The sequence below is a fragment of the Mobula birostris genome, chromosome 1 (genome assembly GCF_030028105.1).
Source record: "Mobula birostris isolate sMobBir1 chromosome 1, sMobBir1.hap1, whole genome shotgun sequence".
Lineage (NCBI taxonomy): Eukaryota > Metazoa > Chordata > Chondrichthyes > Myliobatiformes > Myliobatidae > Mobula > Mobula birostris.
The window spans coordinates 138,225,937-138,248,657 of record NC_092370.1 but is presented as its reverse complement, the minus strand read 5'-3'; the positions used below and the strand labels follow the sequence as shown (position 1 = coordinate 138,248,657).

General features: G+C 40.2%; 1 protein-coding gene across 4 annotated transcripts in view; it reads left to right on the top strand.

The window, feature by feature from the left end:
- The window catches only part of neto1l (neuropilin (NRP) and tolloid (TLL)-like 1, like), a 292,908-nt gene that overhangs the window by 4,761 nt on the left and 265,426 nt on the right, over nt 1-22,721 (top strand). For all 4 annotated transcript variants that reach the window (XM_072273579.1, XM_072273395.1, XM_072273488.1 and 1 more), the window contains one exon: nt 2,467-2,715. In XM_072273579.1, the coding sequence (XP_072129680.1) occupies nt 2,467-2,715 (249 nt within the window). The remainder of the gene's footprint in view (nt 1-2,466; nt 2,716-22,721) is intronic.

Below are 22,721 nucleotides of genomic sequence, written 5' to 3'. Positions count from 1 at the left end.
GCAAAGTGTGTGGAGAGCTGGAATCAAGATTTTAATTTGCAAAGGGTGATGGTGAAAGCTGTACACAAGAGGGTAAGAAAGGAGAGAGAAAAATCACTGAGCAACAAAGGAGGGAGACAAGGGAAGTGGGAAAGGATGAGTACTACCCTGATATTCACCAAGAAGAAGGACATGAGGAAGCGTGAGAGCAGGAAGTGGTATGATGGTACTCCAGGACGTTAATGTCAAGATCAAGGAAGAACATCCCTTGAAGAATATTAAGGTGGAGGGAGCCCCAAGAGCTCATGGGACCTGTCTCAGATAACTGAGAGAGACACAAGAGGAATTTCTGAGGCCTTGTATGCTCTTCAGCCATAGGTGTGGTCCCAGAGGACAGAAAAGAGCTAACATTTTTCCTTTTTTTAAGAAGAGCAATACAAAAAAATGGAAGATATTATACGCCAGTAAACCTTATTTCAGGGGTAGGGAAATTACTGAAAAAGATTCTCAGGAATAGGATCTTCTTACATTTGGAAAGGTGTGGAATTATTAGGGAATGACAGCATGACTTTATATGGGGAAGGTCATGTCTTACCAATTTGTGTTTTTTGAGGAGGTGATGAAGATGACTGATGAGGGCAGGGCAGTGAATGTTGTATATATTGACTTGAGGAAAGCACTCAACAAGTAGACTGATCCAAAAAATAAATGCAATGTGCTCCCCTGTGACTTGATCAATTGGATTCAAAAACTGCCTTGGCCATAGAGATGAAAGAGGAGGGGTGGAGATTTGTGAGCACTGTTGTCAATGGGGATTGGTGCTTGAACTTCCGTTGCTTGTGGTTATGCATGTATAAATAATTTGGACAAAAAGGCAGATGGGCTGATTAGGATGTTATCAACTGAAATAAAAATTGGTGGAGTTGTGGAGAATTGGTGGAGAAAGGTGATCAAAGAATGCAGCAGGGTATATCGATCAGTATCAGCATGGAAAAGTTGGTTTAATTCAAATAAATGTGAGATGTTCCATCTTGAATGGTAAAATTTAAGAGGAAAGCATACTATAAATTGCAGGATCCTTTGAAAAATTGATATACAGGGGGATCTTGGGGTGCATGTTTCACAATCCCTGAAAGTGGACAGGGTGGCAAAGACAGCCTTCAGTGGTTGGGGCACTGAGTTTAAAAGTTGGGAAGTCATGTTCTAAAGTATAAAACTTTGGTTTAGCTACATTTAAAGTATTGGCTGCTCCAGTACGTGATGGATGAGGAGGCTTTGGAGAGGGTTCAGAGATATTCACAAGAACCTGCATTAGAGTGTGATAGCTATAGGGAGAGTTTAGACAAACTTGAATTGTTTGCTCTGGAGCATTTGAGGCTGAGTGGTGAACTGATAGAAGCATATAAAGATATGAGCAGCGATGATAGGGTAGATGGTCCAAGTCTTTTTCCCAGGGTAGAAATGTCAAATACTAGAGGTACATAGCTTTAAGGTGACAGGGGGAATGTATAAATAAGATTTACAAGGCAATTTGTTTTACAAAGAGAATGGTAGGTGTCTGTAATGCAGTGCCAGGGGAGGAAGTCCGAATAGATGTGATAGTAATGTTTGAAAAACATTTTAGACAGACATATAAACAGGCAGGGAATAGAGGAAAATAGAGCACATTCAGGCAGACGGGATTAGTTTAAATTGGCTTCATGTTCAGCACAGGCCTCATGGGCCCAAGAGTCTGCTTCTGTGCTGTACATTCCATGTTCAGTATTGAAGGAAGAGAGGCAGTATTTGAGAAGGGGCAACTATTAGAATTATCAGTTAACACAAGGCTCAGGAAAGGATGCTGACAAAGTTTAACTCTTAAATTCTGAAATATAATAAGGAATTTATTTTACAGTATTTCCATGTAATTAATAGGTCTATTGTGAATACTGAGTACTATATTTTTAAAGCACATAACACATCTTATTAGATTATAAAATATGTCCTTTTCTGTTTTTCAATCTTTCTCTACATTTTCAGAAATTAATTGCAGACAGCTCTTTTTAACAAGGTTATTTTAGAACTGAAAGATAATTTGGCCTACTTTGATATACCAATTAATTAAACTCTGTAATTTTGTACTAAGATCCTTCCATATATCATCCATATTGTAGACATGAATGACAGCAGATAATTTTGATGTAGGACGCAATATACATTAAAAATATTCAGAACAAATAGAAATGGCAAACAATAATTTAGTATAATTATGATGTATTAAGTTGTAATATATTGATGTACATTATCAATACATTGCTTATAATTTGCAACATAAGTTTAACATTTACTTAAAGCACAGTTGCTACTAAATGCCTTGAGTTTCTTTGTATATCAACTTGTATCTTCCAAATGCACTTTTTACTTCAGAATATCTTGTGGTCTTATATTGTTATGCTAATTAATAGTATTTTCATTATCTAGTAATAATTGATTGATATTTTGGTTTAGCTGCACCAAGGCAAAGTATTGAACTTTACTTTGATGAAAAATACTCCATTGAACCTTCTTGGGAATGCAAATTTGACCACATTGAAGTGCGGGATGGACCTTTTCCATTTTCTACTGAAATTGGACGTTACTGTGGTCAAAATATTCCACCTTTTGTAACATCATCGGGCAGATTTTTATGGATTAAATTTGTTGCTGATGGTGAGCTTGAATCTATTGGATTTCTGGCAAGATACAACTTTATACCAGGTAATTAGATTTTTTTTCTCATCAGAATAATTGAAGTGAGCTCAAATAGATATTACTGATTTTGGATTTATCACTAACATAATGTTTGTGAGCAAGTAACATTTGGCACATAGCATCATTTTTATAGTATTAAAGATAATGGAGAAAATGTCATTTATAAATAAATGTTGCTAATAAATGGGCATTTTTCCTTTCCTTAACTGAAAAAAATATTTATATGATTTGCTGATATAATATCAAGATAAGGAATTAATGTTGGCATATTGATTTAGGTAGGAAATAGGAAAAGAATTATATCAGCCACTGATTAGGGTACACTTAAATAAGTGCAGACAAAAACTGCTTTGGTTGAGACTACAAGAAGATTCATATGATGGAGATTTTCTTATTTTCTTTGCGGATGATTGTGACAAAGTATTGGAAATTTTTGAACATCTTAAATGTTTAGTATATGCTTCTATTTTTAAGTTAAGATTTGGTTTTGAGTGAAGTATAATAATGACATAAACAATATAATCTGGCAGTAATTATTTTGTTGTTGGCGTGCCAGTGCAGTTTAATATCAATGTTTCCCAGATCAGTCTGATAATACAGAAGCATACAATAGTTTCATACAAGCAAGAGTAAGTTTCACACAGACACTGTTGTTTCAAAGTGAATGGCTATGTATCAAGTTATATTAGGATGAGATATTAACAAGATAGTTGTTAATGGATGCTAAGTACTATTATCTTTAAGGACTTTTTTATTTACTGTTGAGTTAAATACGATTTATTTAGTTCCATGCACAGAGAGCGCATTTATTTTATAAATAAGTTCGATCCAGACATTAAGGATATCAATTAATGGCCCTCAGAATGGGCACAATGATCATGATGTATCTTTAAACCAGTCCTATTGATTGCAATGCAGGCAACATTCCAACTTCAGACTGCCTATTCATTCCATGGGTCTCATTGCCCAGTCCGTGCTGACTATGCTACTGGGAGAGTCTGAAAGCACTTACAGGGGCAAACATTATGAATGGGTGATTCCAGTTCAAGGTATCCCAAGCTCTATACCATTTAGAGGGCAGGTGGATTTTGACTGGAGGGGGTTGCTATGATTAACTTTGACCAGGGAATGGTGCACGGGAGAGTAGTGGGGGGGGAGGGTGGGGAGTCATATAGCATTCCAGATGCACACTCAAAAAGTTGTGGGAGCAAATGTTTCTGGAAGTGAATGTTGAGGGTCTTGTCTCAAGTATGTACATGCCGTGCAATAGTTCAAGATTCGAAATTGTTTATTGTTATTCTGTACACGGGTGTAAAGGAGAATAAAATGATTGTTACTTCATTATTGAGGTGGCATCAACGGAGTAAGCATAAAGAACACAATAAAAAGAAACTAAATGCAACACAGCAAATTAAAATATAAAATCAAACCAGTCAACACAATGTACAATTAACTGTTACATACGTGATTGTATGTAGTGGTGGTGGGTGCTCATGGGATGGGCTAATGGGTGGAGGTGTTAACCAGCTTGATGGCTTAAAGAAGTAACTGCTTTTGAGTCTAGTGGTCCTCCCCCTGGATGTTGTGTAGCCTCTTCCCTGATGGGAGTGGGACCAACAGTCCATAAGCAGGGTGAATGGGATCCTTCTGGGTATTACTGGCTTCTCCCTGGCAACTTTCTGTATCTATGTCCTTGATGGCGGGTAGGCTGGTGCCAGTGATGCACTGAGCAGCTTCAACTAGAGGGTGGTGCCCTCCTTCCCAAGTCACGTTGAGTTTATTGTCATATGCACAATTATGGTGAAGTTCAAGTACAATGAAAAATTATAAATAAAAATAAATGCAGGTATAATGAAACAGTTCACTGCATGAGTCATCGCACTTGGTAAAAGCATTCACAGAAGCTCTGACTAACATCTGCTGAATCAGACTCACTGCTCTATTCACTAGCATCAGAGTCAGAGTCAGCTTTAGATTTAATTATCACATGCACATTGAAACATGTCCTTTGCCTTAATAACCGACACACCCAAGGATGGGCTGGGGGCAGCCCGCAAGAGTCCCCACACAACATAACACGCCCATGACATTCAAGACAACAGCACAAGACTCACCACAAGCAAAAAGAAGAAAAAGTAGAACAGAAAAACAAGCCAACACTGAATGTCATTCCAGGCATTCACTTAGCATTCATATGCTTCACCGTCCCCCCCACTGTTGTAAACTTCACACTCAGGTCTTGCAGCTCACACACACTGTGTGTTACTCAGTCATGACAGCCACATCATTTAACAAGTATGTATGGTGCTCACTAGGTGCAGTTCCAGAAAGTGCATGACACAGTGGTGCGCAGCTGGGAACAGCAGGCGGTATCTGGAGAGAGCCGATGAGTCTGCAAGATGTGTTCCCCATGGAGGAACTGTTGTTGAGTCTGTGGCTTGCTGCTTGAGGATATTGAAAATGGTGATAGAATCATACATTGTTTTTACTTTCACATCCCACTCTTAACGATCAACTCAGAACTTCTTCCCAAGCAGAAATATGCTGTCCTCTCTCAAAAAGGAACGCTTCATCCTTCCACCCAAATGAGGTGCTTTCTGGAAATAATCCAGAAGATGTGTATCTTGGGTGGTCGATGGTTGGGTTGAGTTGTCCCACCATCTTGGCAATTTACTTGCAAATGTTTCATCGCCATACGAGGAGACAGCGTCAGTGCACTCTTGACTGTGGTGTGTCCTCTGAACGCCTGGTCTTTATCTACTTTTCAATCAGCTCGCTGGATGTCAGTTCGGAGACTCAGTTGTCATACAGGGAGGAAATCTCGGTGCTGAGGTGTTTCCTGTTTCCTGTCAGTTTGTTGCGGCTGTGCTGAGAATCTGAAGTCTGTTTTCAGACCTTCCAATAGACAGAAATGTTCCACCTACACTGAGCAGACAGAGTATCTACTACAGCGCAGGTAGAAGAATTATCCGTGTGGGTGGTACGGTAGTGATGTGGTTACCATAACGCTATTACAGCATCAGCAACACAGGTTCATTTCTGCCGCTGTTTGTACGTTCTCCCCATCACCACGTGGGTTTCCTCTGGGTGCTCCGGTTTCCTCCCACAGTCCAAAGACGTACAGGTTAGTAGGTTAATTTGTCATATAGACTCGTTGGGCCGAAAGGGCCTGTTACCATGTGGTGTTTCTAAATAAAATAATAAAATTAAGATATTCTTTCAGAAATATAGTGCCTACAGTCTCCCGGTTGACAATCAGCAGCCTTCCAGCAACCAGACTGGGGCCACTGCTGAAGCACAGTGCAAAGAGATCACTAGAAGGTGCACAAGCAGCAGGAGAGCCAGACAGATACAGAAGAATTGGGCACAAAATACCGAGTTCAATGTTGAACTTGGTTTGAGATGTTTATTTTGTGTGCCATCAACGGTGTGTCTATAATGTTTGGAAACAGGGACCGATAATGGTAAACGACAGTTGCTGAAGGGTTAGTTGGACAGGAAAAAGTCATCTAGGCTATCACTAACTTAGACCCTAAGACCATAAGGCACTGCAATAAAATTAACCCATTTGGCCCAACAGAATGAACCCATTCAGCCTAACAAGTCTGCCCTGGCATTTCATCACACTTGATTTATTTTCCCTCTCAATCCCACTCTCCTGCAACCTTTGACACTGTTACTAATCAAGAACCTATCAACCTCCACTTTAAATGTACCCAATGATTGGGCCTCTGCAGCTGCCTGTAGCAATGAATTCCACAGATTCACCGCCCTCTGACTAAATAAATTCCTCCTCATCTCTGTTCTAAAGAGATTTCCTTGTACTCTGAGGCTGTGCCCTCTGGTCCCTGACTCCCCCATTGTTGGAAACACCCTCTCCACCTCCACTCTATCTAGGCCCTTACATATTCATTAGGTTCCAATGAGATATCCCCCCTCATTCTTCAAAACATTAAATTCACTTCTTCCTTTATGTCATACTCCTTAGCTGCTCACCATATAATGAGAGGAAAACGTAGTCTTCTCATCACAGAGGATGCTAGTTCAGCTCACTTCTTAACATTGGTTTTACCCTGTACTACAGGGCATGTCCAGAGCAGACCAGGCAGAAGAAAGCATTTTTTTTGCCAATTGATGGACAGTTCTGTAATCTTTCCAGAGACAACATGGCTGCTAATATGTACATCAGTTATGAACTCTGTTTCTCAAGAATGTCATCAGCAGAAAGCCTTTCTCATCCATTAGCAACCATTTGTCCTGCCAATGTGACTCAAATGCAGCTGGCACTGCAGACATACACAGAATGGAGGGATCGTGACTGTTGCTAGGACACCAGGTATTGATCTGCATGGTTCACTCCCTATAATCACATCGTAGCTGGACACAGCAGGAGAGGAAACCCTTTCTGGATTCATAAGGTGCCCCCAAAAGCAATGTGCATATAGTTAATTTGAAGAAGCCTGAGATTTTATTCAGAGAGCACCCATCTCTGTGTGTGTAGAAGTAATTAAATATGTAAAATGTCCTTCACCACCTGCCATTCCACTCCTGGAAAACTCTTACAACTTCAGATCGTCACAGAAAGTGGCAATTAAGCCAACATCTTACAAATATCAAGCCATAACTAACTGTACACTCAGTGGCCACATAATTAAGTATGTCTGTACAACTGCTCGATAATGCAAATATCTAATCAGCCAATCACGTGGCAGCAACTCAATACATAAAGCCATACAGAGGTAGTCAAGGCATCTAGTTGCTGTTCAGACCAAAATCAGAATGAGGAAGAAATGACTAAGTGACTTTGACCGTGGAATAATTGTTGGTGTCAGATGGGGTGGTTTGAGGATCTCAGAAACCGGGGTACTCAAACCTGGGATTTTCATAGACAGCTGTTTCTAGGGATTACAAAGAATGGTGCAAAAGAAACCCCTCCACCCAAACAAAAAAAATTCAGTGCGTGGCAGTTCTGTGAGTAAAAATGCTTCATTCATGAGAGTGGTCAGAGGAGAATGGCAGACTGGTTCAACCTGACAAGAAAGCAACAGTAACTCAAATAACCACATGTTACAACAGTGGTGTGCAGAAGAGCATCTCTAAATGCACAACATGTCAAGCCTTGAAGTGGAAGGGCTACAGCAGCAGAACACCATAAATATACACTCCGTGACCACTTTATTAGGTACGGGATGTACCTAATAAGGTGCCACTGAGTATAAGTAGCTGATGATGGCATTGAATCCCACTTTATGGCTGTTGATTGCTGTTGATTTGCTCAGCGGTGTAACCTTATTGAGACAGTACAGGGGTATAAGTGAAAATGAGGAAATCAGGCAGTTCTTGAAAAGCAAAAAAAAATACTGGAAGTCTGAATGTAAAACATTAAATGTTATGATTAGAGTTACAGAGTCACAAAGTTGTATAGCACAGAAAAAGGATCTTCTGTCCATGTTCATGCTAACCCAGATATTTCCCTTACCCAGCACTTGGCCCATCTTCCTCTAAACATTTGCCATCAATATTCCTGTTCAAATACTTCTTAAATGTTTCTAACGTGTTTGTCTCAACCACTTTCTCTGATAACTAGTCCAATATATCTGCCACCTGCTGTGTAAAAAAGTTGCCCCCCCCCCCCCCAGGTTCTTATTAAACCTTTCATCTCCAGCCTTAAAACTATATTCTCTACTTTTCATCTCCCCAACCCTGGGAAAATCAACACTTACCCTATCTACGTTTGTATATCCCTCGTAGTATTAGATACCTCTCTGAGATTGCTGCTCAGCCTCCTATGGTTGAAGGAATATAAACCTATCCAGTCTAATCTCTCCCTATTACTCAGACTTATGAGTCCGGGAAAGATCCTTGTCAATCTATTATTTTGCACTCTTTGCAGTTTAATCACATCCTTCCAATAGCAGGCTGATCTAAAACTGAAGGCAAAACTCCATGTAAGCGATACTCCAAAACTACATTGCAAGCTCTGCAGCATCTGTGGAGAGATGAACAAAATGAACTTTTAAAGTTGATATCCTTTCATCAGAATTAAGAAAGTTTGGAATTAAGTATATGTTATGTTGCAGAGAAGGGGCAGGATGAAGAGAAGCAGGTTGGTATGGTAGCGTAACCGTCAGCTACACTTAGAACACCAGTGACCTGAGTTCATTTTTCATGGCTGTCTGTAACGATTTAGCGCATTTTCTCCATGGGCCTGGGTGCTCCAGTTTCCTCCTGCATTCCAAAAAACAAAGCCAAATAGGTTCACGTTAGGGTTGGGATCAGTAAGTTGTGGACATGCTATGTTGGTACTGGAAGCATGGCATTACTTATGGACTATCCTCAGCACATCCTTGGACTGTGTTGGTTGCTGACACATTTTACTCTCTGCCTCTATGTACATTTGACAAATAAAGTCAATCTTTAGAATAATGGGACTTTGTGATAGGGTGGAGACAAAGAAAGATTCAGTAACTCAGGCTATGGTATTCTTTCTCTTTCCCTCCACCATTCCACATACCTTTGCTCTGCCTGCTTGCTGTCTTCTTTGCAACCTAAAACGAGGTTGAATTTTAACTTAGCCTTGATAAAGAGTTGCACATCTGAGGAGTTTCTTTTTCAGAAATGTCACCTGACTTCTTCAGTGTTTCCATGATTTTCTGTTTTATTTTATCATGGACATTTTTTTTCTGATTGTTGTTTGAAATGGGTGCAATTTAAAAACAAAATTTCATTAAAAGTTTTAAAGAAAGATAACTTGAGACAGGAAGAATAACATATTCTTTTAATCAGTATTATGATCAGGCGACACACTTCAGTAATTTTGATTGTCACAGTAGTTTCTTGTGAACACTTTATACAATTTTTCTCACCTCTCCTATTTCACAATAAGTTGAGAGAAAGGTTTCAGAATGTCAGTTATCAACTGAGCCTGAATCTACATTGTCACTGTTGACACAGCAGATTTGAGTAAAAATATTGATATTGTAATTTACAATGGCAAATGTTGACATAAGAGATGTGACCTAGGATTGTGGACAGAAATTGAGATATGTCAAGAGGAAGTGTTTGCTCTATGCAGGATTTTAATACTGCCGACATGGTGATTTTCCATTTACAAAACATCCGTGATAGAACTTGCGGATAAACTGAAAAAGTGGATTGGGATAAGATCATATGTAACTCTGTGAATGCTTCTGTGGATACAGTATAAGCATTTAGCCAGTACTGAATTTACATATGTTACATTAAAGACTGGAAATCATGTTTATGCTGACAGAATGCAAATTTGCAATACATTCATTTGACAATGTTCTGTGCTTTAACAGTGGTATTATCTTTGTATTTTATTCAACTTGATATTGACTTTGACTTTGGGACAGCATAAAGTTTACATATAAAGTGCCAAATGTGAATTTGATATTTGCTTTGGAACAGTTGATGCTTGTTACAACCTTTATACAATGAGTACAATCCAGATACCAAATAGAAACTGAACTCTGGTGCAAAAAATATCTTAGTTATGTCATAGTTAACTTAAATAAAAGATGAACATCTTTAATTTTGCACTTAAACTCTATTCCTATGAAGAAACATCTCACTTAATTCTTTCTGCTTTTTAATATTCTACCATTATTTAATATTGTATTTACTGCACGCTATTAGTGTTTATGGCAGCAATGAAGGTCCCCCATCTCTGTCTGTCCATTCTGTCACATACAGATAAAGAAGGATTCTTCGTTGCTGTTTCTGTAACAATTTTGTTTTGACCAGTTAGGCTTGCTAGCCCTGAGCTGAATCCTAAAACCTGGAGAACCAGTGGACCACTCTTCATCTGACCTCTATCTTGTGACCTGTTTGGTATGGGTAACCCTAGCAAGAGCCAAATTAGAAGTCCCTGACTCTAGCCAACATAGCTTGCTAGGTCATTGAGGCACACAGGCCTCCAAACCCAATGACAAGATCCTCTTGGAGGATTTAATATTGTGCATACTTCAAATTCCAAATATCTCCATCAATTCCATATTTTCGCAATTATCCATGCAAGCAGTAAGTGGGCAATAGAGCAGGTAATATTGGTGACACACATGAAAGTTGCTGGTGAATGCAGCAGGCCAGGCAGCATCTCTAGGAAGAGGCACAGTCGACGTTTCAGGCCGAGACCCTTCGTCAGGACTAACTGTTTTGCATTATTCCACCTCTTTGGTGTTCGGAACATTGCTGGGAAGAGACAAGCAACTCACTGTGTGAGGGATCCGAAATACTGTAAAGGCCTTTGCACTTAGCTTTCCAAGGCTTGTTATATTAGTGAACTATATGCTGCTGTCAGTGGTGGTGTAGTGTAAGATAAACTGTCTTTGAGAAAATCTTAAAAAACTTTTTTGGTGTAGTTTTCCGGATATTTAACAAAATTGCTCTCACAAAATACACTATGCTAGTTATCAGTTTTAGGTCACAGGGACAATAATTTTCTCTTTAAGGTACAAAAGTCCATTACTTCCTTTCTCCTCTCACCACTATTGAAAACAAGCCATCCATTTTGCACATTACACAGAATAAGCAGCTGAATAGCATGATATGTAGCTTTTGGATTTTGCTGCTTCACACAAGTATAGAAAGATGTGTGTGAACATCATCAAAATCTTTAAAAAAAAACTCCTTTATTCACAATCTTCAAACATTTGTCATCATTCCAGCACTGAGAAAAATAGCAGAAATGACCACTCATTGGACTAACCAATCCATCAGGGCTCATTAGGCTCATTAAGTTCCTTGGCATTGTAGTATCAGAGGATCTGTCCTGGGAGCAGCTCATTACTGCCATCATGAAGAAGGCACGATAGCACCTCTACTTTATTAGAAGTTTGCACAGGTTCTGCGTGTCATCTAAAGTCTTGACGAGCTTCTATAGATGCATAATGGAGAGTTTATGCTGACTGGTTACATCGAGTCCTGGTATGGAAACACCAATGCCCGGAGTGGGAAAGCCTTCAGAAAGTGATGGATTCAGCCTGGCTCATCATAGGAAAAGCCCCCCCACCATTAAGCATATTTATAAGGAACGCTGCCACAAGAAAGCAGCATCCATCAATAAGGACCCCATCATCCAGGCCATGCTTGCTTCTCACTGTTACCATTGGGAAGGAGGTACAGGAACCTTTGATGCCACACGATGAGGTTCAGAAACAATTATTACCCTTCATCCATCAGTCTCATGCATCAGCATGGATAACTTCATTCACCTCAACTCCGAGCTGGTTCCACAAACTATGGGCTCATTTTCAAGCTCTTGAAAACTCATATTCTCAGTATCATTGATTGATTAATTTATCTATTTATCTATCTATCAATCTATGTATTTATTTCTTTGTTTATTTGTACAGTTTGTCTTTTTTTGCATATTGGTTGTTTGTCAATCTTTGTGTGTTAGTTTCATTTTACATTGATTCTATTGTTAGCCTAATATCGGTGGTGGGGAAACTGCTGGAGTCAGTTATCAAGGATGTGATAACAGCACATTTGGAAAGCGGTGAAATCATTGGACAAAGTCAGCATGGATTTGTGAAAGGAAAATCATGTCTGACGAATCTCATAGAATTTTTTGAGGATGTAACTAGTAGAGTGGATAGGGGAGAACCAGTGGATGTGGTATATTTGGATTTTCAAAAGGCTTTTGACAAGGTCCCACACAGGAGATTAGTGTGCAAACTTAAAGCACACTGTATTGGGGGTAAGGTATTGGTGTGGGTGGAGAATTGGTTAGCAGACAGGAAGCAAAGAGTGAGAATAAACGAGACCTTTTCAGAATGGCAGGCAGTGACTAGTGGGGTACCGCAAGGCTCAGTGCTGGGACCCCAGTTGTTTACAATATATATTAATGACTTGGATGAGGGAATTAAATGCAGCATCTCCAAGTTTGCAGATGACACGAAGCTGGGCGGCAGTATTAGCTGTGAGGAGGATGCTAAGAGGATGCAGGGTGACTTGGATAGGTTGGGTGAGTGGGCAAATTCATGGCAGATGCAATTTAATGTGGATAAATGTGGAGTTATCCACTTTGGTGGCAAAAATAGGAAAACAGATTATTATCTGAATGGTGGCTGATTAGGAAAAGAGAAGGTGCAATGAGACCCGGGTGTCATTATACACCAGTCATTGGAAGTGGGCATGCAGGTACAGCAGGCGGTGAAAAAGGCGAATGGTATGCTGGCATTTATAGCGAGAGGATTCGAGTACAGGAGCAGGGAGGTACTACTGCAGTTGTGCAAGGCCTTGGTGAGACCACACCTGGAGTATTGTGTGCAGTTTTGGTCCCCTAATCTGAGGAAAGACATCCTTGCCATAGAGGGAGTACAAAGAAGGTTCACCAGATTGATTCCTGGGATGGCAGGACTTTCATATGAAGAAAGACTGGATGAACTGGGCTTGTACTCGTTGGAATTTAGAAGATTGAGGGGGGATCTGATTGAAATGTATAAGATCCTAAAGGGATTGGACAGGCTAGATGCAGGAAGATTGTTCCCGATGTTGGGGAAGTCCAGAACGAGGGGCCACAGTTTGAGGATAGAGGGGAAGCCTTTTAGGACCGAGATTAGGAAGAACTTCTTCACACAGAGGGTGGTGAATCTGTGGAATTCTCTGCCACGGGAAACAGTTGAGGCCAGTTCATTGGCTATATTTAAGAGGGAGTTAGATATGGCCCTTGTGACTACAGGGGTCAGGGGGTATGGAGGGAAGGCTGGGGCGGGGTTCTGAGTTAGATGATCAGCCATGATCATAATAAATGGCGGTGCAGGCTCAAAGGGCCGAATGGCCTACTCCTGCACCTATTTTCTATGTTTCTATGTTTCTATGTATTTTTTTTTCTACTCTGAATACCAGCAAGAAAATAAATCTCAAGGTAGTATATGGTGACGTATATGCATTTTGATAATAAATTTACTCTGAACTTTGAACTTTAACCCTCCCCCCTCCCCCCACCCTGACTCATAGTACATGGCTCTTCTTTCTGCTGACAGTGGCAGCCCTGCTCTGATTGATGAATCTAACGGCACCACCAACATTCCTGAACAAAAATATTGACAGCCTTTTATATTTACACTGAACATCTCAGGGACAGCTTCATGCGTTCTCCTACTACAGGAATTATCACCAGGTAACTGGCCAACTCCTCAATTTGCTTAGCTATTGGGTGGGAAGTGAAATAGAATTATAATCGTCTATTATAATCAACAGGACACGCAGTTTTCAAGCTGTGCCTGGACTTGATTGCACCCTACCTGACTTTGCAAAAACATTGGGCTTCACCATCAAATCTTGTGGGTTCTTTTACTGTATCCAGTATTCTTGGTGCAGGCTCATCAACACTGGTGGGACGCAATATGTTTTGGAGGACCACTTCATTGAGTATCTTCATTCTATCTACCACAAAAGTTGGGTTTTCCTAGTGTCCACCATATCATTTGTGATGGATATTCACTCTCCTTGGCCTGGGGTGGGAGGGAGCTTTTTTGTCAAGCTCAGTTTTCTAACGCAGCAGCTCTCAAAGAGATCACAGAAATCTTTTTAAATAAGTTCAATTTCCATTCAGTATTCTTTGTTCAGCTTCTTGTCGTGAACGAGAGCTAGTTTTCGGTTCATGTAAATGGCAAGCAATAATCAGTCTGAAGTTAAAAATTCAGCTTTGCAAACAAACAGCACTGTCTGTAGAGCACAGACTACTGGCCCACAGCATAGGACTGGCTGTTCAAGAGATGCAGTGTAAATAATTGAGTTATGAAAATTGGACTATATCAAACTAGAGAACCCTGGCTAAGTTATTTAGTTCAGAAAGCTTGCAGACCAGATTGGTACTATCACTTAGCACATCAAATAGGTGATGTATCAATGGTTGGACACATTGTGTACTCAGAGAGTCAGCATTCACAGCATTAATTTTGGGTGTTTGGTTTATCTGTCTCCAGAAGCTGTTCGACCATCTGTGTGAAAAGCTATCTGAAAAAGTGTCACGTGTATGTACTCACACAAGTGGTGAGAAGAAAATATAAATGTAAGGGAGAGTTAGTCTTGTTAGGAATAGTCAAGGATCAACAAGAAGAGTGTCAGAAAGACAAGATGAACTAAAATCTGTTCCTCTGCTTTCACTTTCTGTGATAGATGATTCGTTCATCTGCAGCTCGTTGATATGTCCTTTTAGCTTATAGAAATTGCTCTTGTGTTTTGGAAATCCTTTACATTTTAGCAATTGTTTGCAACTTGTAAAACTCTTACAAGATTGAAAACCTCTGTGAGTTTAAGCATGTTTTAAGAAGTATATCTAAATTTAAACACTTATCACTTACTGTAAAATAAATTTAACTATGTTAAGGCAACACAGTGCTAAGGTGAATCAGATTAACTGGTCGGGAGAGTTCCTGTTGCCCCAATAATGGGTAGTGGTGGCTAAACCTGCCATGGGGGATAAATAGCAAATTTATCCTTTGAAGAATAAGCAGCTACAGTTTCCTTTCGTGATGGCCCTGTAGCTACCTATATTGGATAGGGCATAAGATCTTCATATAGGCATAGAAATTCACAGACAGAAAACCCAATATCATCGCAAGTTCATCTTCCTATTGCCATTCTGACGTGTCTTCCAAGCCATTCTCTACTCCCATGATGAGCTGCACTCCAGTTGGATGAACAGCACCTCATATTCCGTCCGGGTAGCCTCCAAGCTCATGGCATGAACATTGACTCCTCTAACTTACAGTGATTTCTCCTCCTTCTTCCTTTTCTCTTTATCCATTCCCAATTCTGGCTTCTCTCCTACCCCTTCTCCTCATCTCCCCATTACTCCCTCTGAAGCCCCACTTTCTACCTATACTCCTGTGGTCCACTGTTCTCTCTTATTAGATTCCTTCCACTTTAGCCCCTTTACCTCTTCAACCTATCACCTCCTAGCTTCTTACTTCATCACCCACCCCCTCCCCATCCGCCCAATCAGATTGACAGATCAGGAGTTCATCTTTATCATCCAAGATTCATTCAACAAGGTATGTCTTATAAAAGTAGGATAGAACTATCTCTTTTAGGGCTATACTTGGAATATTGCAAATAATTCTAAAGAAAGTTCAAAGTACCTTTACTATCAAAGTATGCAAGCAGCATTTAACTCTGAGATTCATCTTCTCCAGACAGCAATGAAACAAAGAAAACGATGGCAGTCATTCAAAGAAGAATATCAACCCCTCCCCATGTGCAAAAAAAATCACGCAAACAGCAACAAGGATATGAATCATCCCTCGCATGCAAAAGAAATTGCATAAATGGCATCAGGAGCATGAACTGATATCTGGAAGATATCACCCAAGATAGCATTGTTTGATGGTGCCATTATGACCAGAAAGAAAAAAAAGGGCAGCATTTGGAATATTGCAGTTAATTCCAAAACAAACTTTTGCGGGAAACATGCCAAAGTCTTGGGATGAGGTTAGAAAGGAATGTTTCAGGGAATGTGGGCCTTCAGTCATATGAAGAAACCCCAGAGTTTTCTTTGTTCTCTAATGACCTCAGGAGGTTAGAACAAGGTTTGCTGAGAGCAGTTCAAAGTAATGGTTTAGATAGAGTAAATAACACTTTTCCATTAGAGACAAATAAAATTCTAGAGGTACTCAGGGAGTTAGGTAGTATCTATGGAGAAAGAAACATAAAAAAGACCATCAACCTGAAGTGTAAACTTTGCACTTTCTCCACAGATGCTGCCTGGCTTGCTGAGTATTTTTAGCAAATCACTTTTTATTTCATATGTCCAGCACCTGTAATTTCCTGCTTTCCAACTTCAGCAGGATCAGTAAGCAAGACCAATAAATATCTTCCCATCTTTTGAGTAGTCAAAGATTTTGGGGGTCAGTGGGATTGAGAAGTTAAGTCCAAAGATTAGTTCAGCCATGAAATTCATGAAAAGTGGGTTTGCACGAGTGGCCAAGTAACTACAAACTTGCCCCAGTTTCAAAGGGAAAAGACTAGCGTAATTGGCATAAATAAAACAAATGCGACAGCAGGAAAATAGGGAAGTTGTTCTGGTTGGAATTGTATGATCTGTGTGGTTGAAGGGAATAGATTCATTAGCAACTAATAAAATGGCCACTGAGTGTATGTTCACGGACTTCTGCTGTAACCCATCCACTTCAAGCTTCAATGTGATGAGCATTCAGAGATGCTGTTCTGCACATAACATGTGGTTATTTCAGTTCCTGTCACCTTCCAGTCAGCTAGAACCAGTCTGCCATTTTCCTATGATCTCTCTCATTAGCAAGGCATTTTCATTCACAGAAATGCTGATCACCAGATGCTTTTAGATTTTTGCACCATTCTCCATGAACTCTAAGGATTATCCTGCATGAAAATCCCAGAATATTGGTGGTTTCTGAGATTCTCAAACCGCCCCATCTGCCACCAATAATCATTCCACAGTCAAAGTTACTTCGATCACATTTCTTCACCATTATGATGTTTGGCCTGAATGACAACTGAACCTCTAGACTGTATCTGCATCCTTTTATTTATTGAGTTGCTGCCACATGATTGGCTGATTAGTTATTTGCCTTAATGAGCATCAGGTGTACCTAACAACATGAAGGTGAAAAAATATAGAGTGTTTTGGGAAAAGAGAAAGAATAGGACTAATTGGATAACTCGTTCAAAGGGTTGGTACTAGCATAGAGTCTGAATGGCTTCAGTTTGTGCTGTCTCATTCTGTGATTCTGTGAAATATTCAGCAGTTCTCAGTGGGACAGAATTCCAGCCAAGCAGTTAATGTTTATTTTGTTTTACAATGGCAGATTTGTTGTGCAGGGAAAATGACACTTCACAATTCCCAAGTGCTGCCTCTGTGCAAATGAAGGACGCACTCCCACTTTTGTCGTGTAGAATGAGTTTTTCATGGCCATTAACTTAATTATATTTTTCATTTCTGGCACCGAGGGGAAAATTTGACATTCCGAGCACAGGCAGATTTATTAATGAAGGTCTGGTCCTGATATTTCTGTCCCCCTCCACTCAAGAGATTAGAATGTCCCAGGGTTATTTGTGATGGCATATTGGAACATGCTGTTCTAGAATGATGAGCAGCAAACTATTCAGTGAAAATTATATGCAAGTTGTAGGGGAAAGAATAGTGAGTGTTAATAATTAGTCAATATGGATATGGATTGTGTCGATGTGATAACAGGGAGCCATAGACAAAAACAGAGGCATGGAATGCAGCAGCAACAACACCCAAGTTTCAGGAACTTCACTCATTATGTTACAGTCTTCACCCATTGCTCTAGACCTGTTGATAGTCCTGCTGTTTGGTAATCAGGACCTAGCCTGCTATTTCATTAAGCCTTCCTGTTACCGGGTTTATGTTATCAAGATATAGTTTCACTGGGTTTAGCAGCCATGTACTGTATCTGTTCTCGACCTGCATTGCATTCTGTGTTGAGCATTAATTATGTTTATTATGGTAGTTCATCACGTGGGTGGGCGGTGTGGTAGAAGTGAAGAGTTTTAATTACCTGTTCATACTTTTTAGAGTCTGTCTGGTAAGTTTATAACTAGGGAGTAGGTCGGGGTGATATCTTTATGTCGACCGTTTAATTTCATTTAATCATTTTTGTGTTTAACTACACTTAATTTTTGTTAGTCTTAGTGTTATTAGTTTCACTACTTCAAGCCTGTTTGTTTTGCTAAATACTAATAAAGGATCAAATACATTTCTTTGACTTTGAACATTAATATTATTGGATTTTATGGAAGATGTGTCAACCAAGATTAACACCCCTTCCCATTTTCTCTAAGCAATGCTGGTTTGTTTGAGTAGACACGACACTGGTAGTCTTGTCAACTGAGAATGTAAAAGCTGTATAAAATTTATGGTCAGGTAGATTGGCTTTGGTTGGTCTCCCGGTGTGCAGCGGTTTTTAATAAATCGCCTGTTATTCGAACACTGACACTATGTGATCTTTGAGTTTGCTCCTACAGAAATACATATATTTATTATTATATATAATATACAGTAATAAAATGGCTTTGCATTGAAAAGATCTATTCATGCTTCAGCTTGTTCTAAAACACATTACACCAAATGTTTTTGGAAAAAAAAAATTGTTGCTATGTATGAAATGCAATTAACAATATTCCACAAGCAACAAATAAATGGAGAGAAAATCTGATATCTTATTGATTTTATTTAACAATAACTATTATTCAAGATACTGGAAGGAATTTCAGTGTTCTTCTTCACAGTTAAAGCGTGGTATGTTTGGCTTCAACCTGAGAGGTTTTGGTTTCATTTTGTAAAGTGCTATACTCGTTTGATGCTACAGCAAAATACCAAATTAGTTAGTGGGTAGAAAATTTTCTTCTTCCACTTGTGCAAAACATGCAATGTACGCAGCTTGTGCCAATTCACTGCCAAAGTTTGACTCTGTTGAATGCATGGAATCAACTTTTGAAGCAGAAGGCAAGACAGACCCACTATTATATGCGTCCATTGACCAAACCTGCATCGCTAACCCTATGCAACTAAATTGGGACTTAAGTCAAAAGCATTCCAATTCTTTTCGTTTTAAATCTTTTTATTAACAGCATTCCAATTCAGAGGCAAGAATGTACCACCAGTGAATTAAGACTAAAACAATCATTGTAAGCCTAATGCTACAGTATCTATTAAGGATATTATTAAAATTACTATTAAGAAAATTATTAAAATGTGAAAGATGAAGCAGGTTTTGATTGCCAAGCTTTAATTAGACAGTGAAAACTCAGGGAAAATTGAGAGTATTCAAGTAAGTTCTTCGATGAATGAAATTAGAATGGCTTAGAATTCATATCATTGCCAACACAGTGATTGAAGATGAAAAGAAAGCAAAGGGTTTCTTCTGCCACAAACAAGACTCAGGGGCAACCTGGATGTCACAGGGTAGTGGGAAATACAAGTTAGTAGCCCTTGAAAGTTGGATCGAAGATTATAATGCAGCACTAAACCATGCTGTTTGGTTCAAAGCCAGATAGCAGTCTAATGCCACACTGCCCACTAATTACAGAATGTCAGAAGCTCCAATCACATTGTTATGTCTTTATGCATCCCCGCAAATCAATAAAATGAGCATCTAGCATCAAGCCACTATTACCCTTGTGATTACACATCAACCAGGCATTCTTGACTACTGAGGTCCAGTCTGAAGCCAGGTCTGGTGTGGAGAGCACACCTGTGGCTGTCCCCCTCAGTAACAAGTATCTTGTTCTGGATGCTGTTGAGGGGGATGACCTGACAGGAGACGGCCACAGTGACTGGGTCTCTGGCAGTAGGCCTGGCACTGTTGTGCAGGAGGGAGGGAGGGAGAAGAGGAATGTGGTAGACATAGGGGATTCCATAGACAGGGGAACAGACAGGAGATTCTGTGAGCCTGATAGAGATACCCACATGGTGTGTTGCCTCCCAGGTGCCAGGGTACGGGATGTCTTGGATCGGGTCCAGAATATTCTGAAGGGAGAGGGCGAGCAGCCAGTTGTCTTGGTACATGTTGGTACCAATGACATAGACAGGAGAAGAGAGGAGGTCCTGAAGAGAGATTTCCAGGAGTTAGGAAGGAAGCTGAGAAGCAGGGCCTCCAGGGTAGTAATCTCGGGATTGCTACCTGTGCCACATGCTAGCGAGGGCAAGAATAGTAGGATCAGGCAGATGAATGTGTGGCTGAGAGACTGGTGCAGGGGGCAGGGCTTCAGATTCTTGGATCATTGGGATCTCTTCTGGGGGAAGTATGACCTGTTCAAAATGGACAGGTTACACCTGAACCCGAAGGGAACCAATATCCTGGTGGGAATGTTTAATAGAGCTGTTAGGGAGGGTTTAAACTAATTTGGCAGGGGGATGGGAACCAGAGTGCAAGAGCGGAGGAAGGGGAAAACAGAAATAAATCTAAGATAGTGAGCAATAAAGATGTCAGGAAAGACAGGCAGGTGATGGGGCAAATTTGTAGCCATTGGGATGAGTTGTAGTGCAATAAAGTTGCAGTGAAATCAAAGTGAAAAGTACCAAATACTGGTCTTTAGGTGTTATACTTAAATGCACGCAGCATAAGGAATAAGGTGGATGATCTTGTCGTACAGCTACAGATTGGCAGGTATGATATTGTGGCCATCACTGAGACGTGGCTAAAGGATGCATGTCTCTGGGAGCTGAACGTCCAAGGATACACGGTGTATCGGAAGGATAGGAAGGTAGGCAGAGGGGGAGGCGTGGCTTTATTGGTAAGAAATGATATCAAATCATTAGAAAGAGGTGACAGAGGATCAGAAGGTGCAGAATCTTTGTGGGTTGAGCTAAGAAATCGCAGGGGTAAAAGGACCCAGATGGCAGTTATATACAGGCCTCCAAACAGCTGTAGTGATATGGACTACAAATTACAACAGGAAATAGAAAAGGCTTGTTAGAAGGGCAGTGTTATGATCATTGTGGGGGATTTTAACATACGAGTGGATTAGGAAAATCAGATCGGCACTGGGTCTCAAAAGAGAGAATTTGTAGAATGTCTGTGGGATGGCTTTTTAGAGCAGCTTGTCATTGAGCCCACTAGGGGATCGGATGTACTGGATTGGGTATTGTGTAATGAACTGGAGGTGATTAGAGAGATTGAGGTGAAGGAACCCTTTGGAGGCAGTGATCATAACATGATTGAGTTCACTGTGAAATTTGAAAAAGCGAAGACGAAATCCGATGTGTCGGTATTTCAGTGGAGTAAAGGAAATTATAGTGGCATGAGAGAGGAACTGGCCAAAGTTGACTGGAAAGAGACACTGGCGGAAAAGACGTCAGAGCAGCAGTGGCCGGAGTTTATGTGAGAATTGAGGAAGGTGCAAGACAGGTATATTCCAAAAAAGAAAAAAATTTTGGATAGGAAAAGCATGCAACCGTGGCTGACAAGAGAAGTCAAAACCAAAGTTAAAGCAAAGGAGAGGGCATACAAGGAAGCAAAGATGAGTGGGAAGACAGAGGATTGGGAAGTTTTTAAAAGCTTACAAAAGGAAGCTAAGAAGGTCATTAAGAGGGAAAAGGTTAACTATGAAAGGAAGCTAGCAAATAATATCAAAGAGGATAGTAAAAGCTTTTTCAAGTATATAAAGAGTAAAAGACACGTGAGAGTAGATATAGGACCGATAGAAAATGATGCTGGAGAAATTGTAATGGGAGATGAGGAGATGGCAGAGGAAATGAATGAGTATTTTGCAACAGTCTTCACTGAGGAAGACATCAGCAGTATGCCGGACACTCAAGGGTGGCAGGGAAGAGAAGTGTGCGCAGTTACAATTACGACAGAGAAAGTACTCAGGAAGCTGAATAGTCTAAAGGTAGATAAATCTCCTGAACCAGATGGAATGCACCCTCGTGTTCTGAAGGAAGTAGCTGTGGAGATTGCGGAGGCATTAGCAATGATCTTTCAAAAGTCAATAGATTCTGGCATGGTTCCGGAGGACTGGAAGATTGCAAATGTCATTCCACTATTTAAGAAGGGGGCAAGGAAGCGAAAAGGAAATCATAGACCTGTTAGTTTGACATCAGTGGTTGGGAAGTTGTTGGAGTCGATTGTCAAGGATGAGGTCATGGAGTACCTGGAGGCATATGACAAGATAAGCAGAACTCAGCACGGTTTCCTTAAAGGAAAATGCTGCCTGAAAAACCTATTACGATTTTTTGAGGAAAATAGAAGTAGGCTAGACAAGGAAGATGCAGTGGATGTTGTATATTTGGATTTTCAGAAGGCCGTTGACAAGGTGCCACACATGAGGCTACTTAACAAGATAAGAGCCCATGGAATTACGGGAAAGTGTCATATGTGGATAGAGCGTTGGTTGATTGGCAGGAAACAGAGAATGGGAATAAAGGGATCCTATTCTGGTTGGCTGCTGGTTACCAGTGGTGTTCCACAGGGGTTTGTGTTGGGGCCGCTTCTTTTTACATTGTACATCAATGATTTGGATTATAGAATAGATGG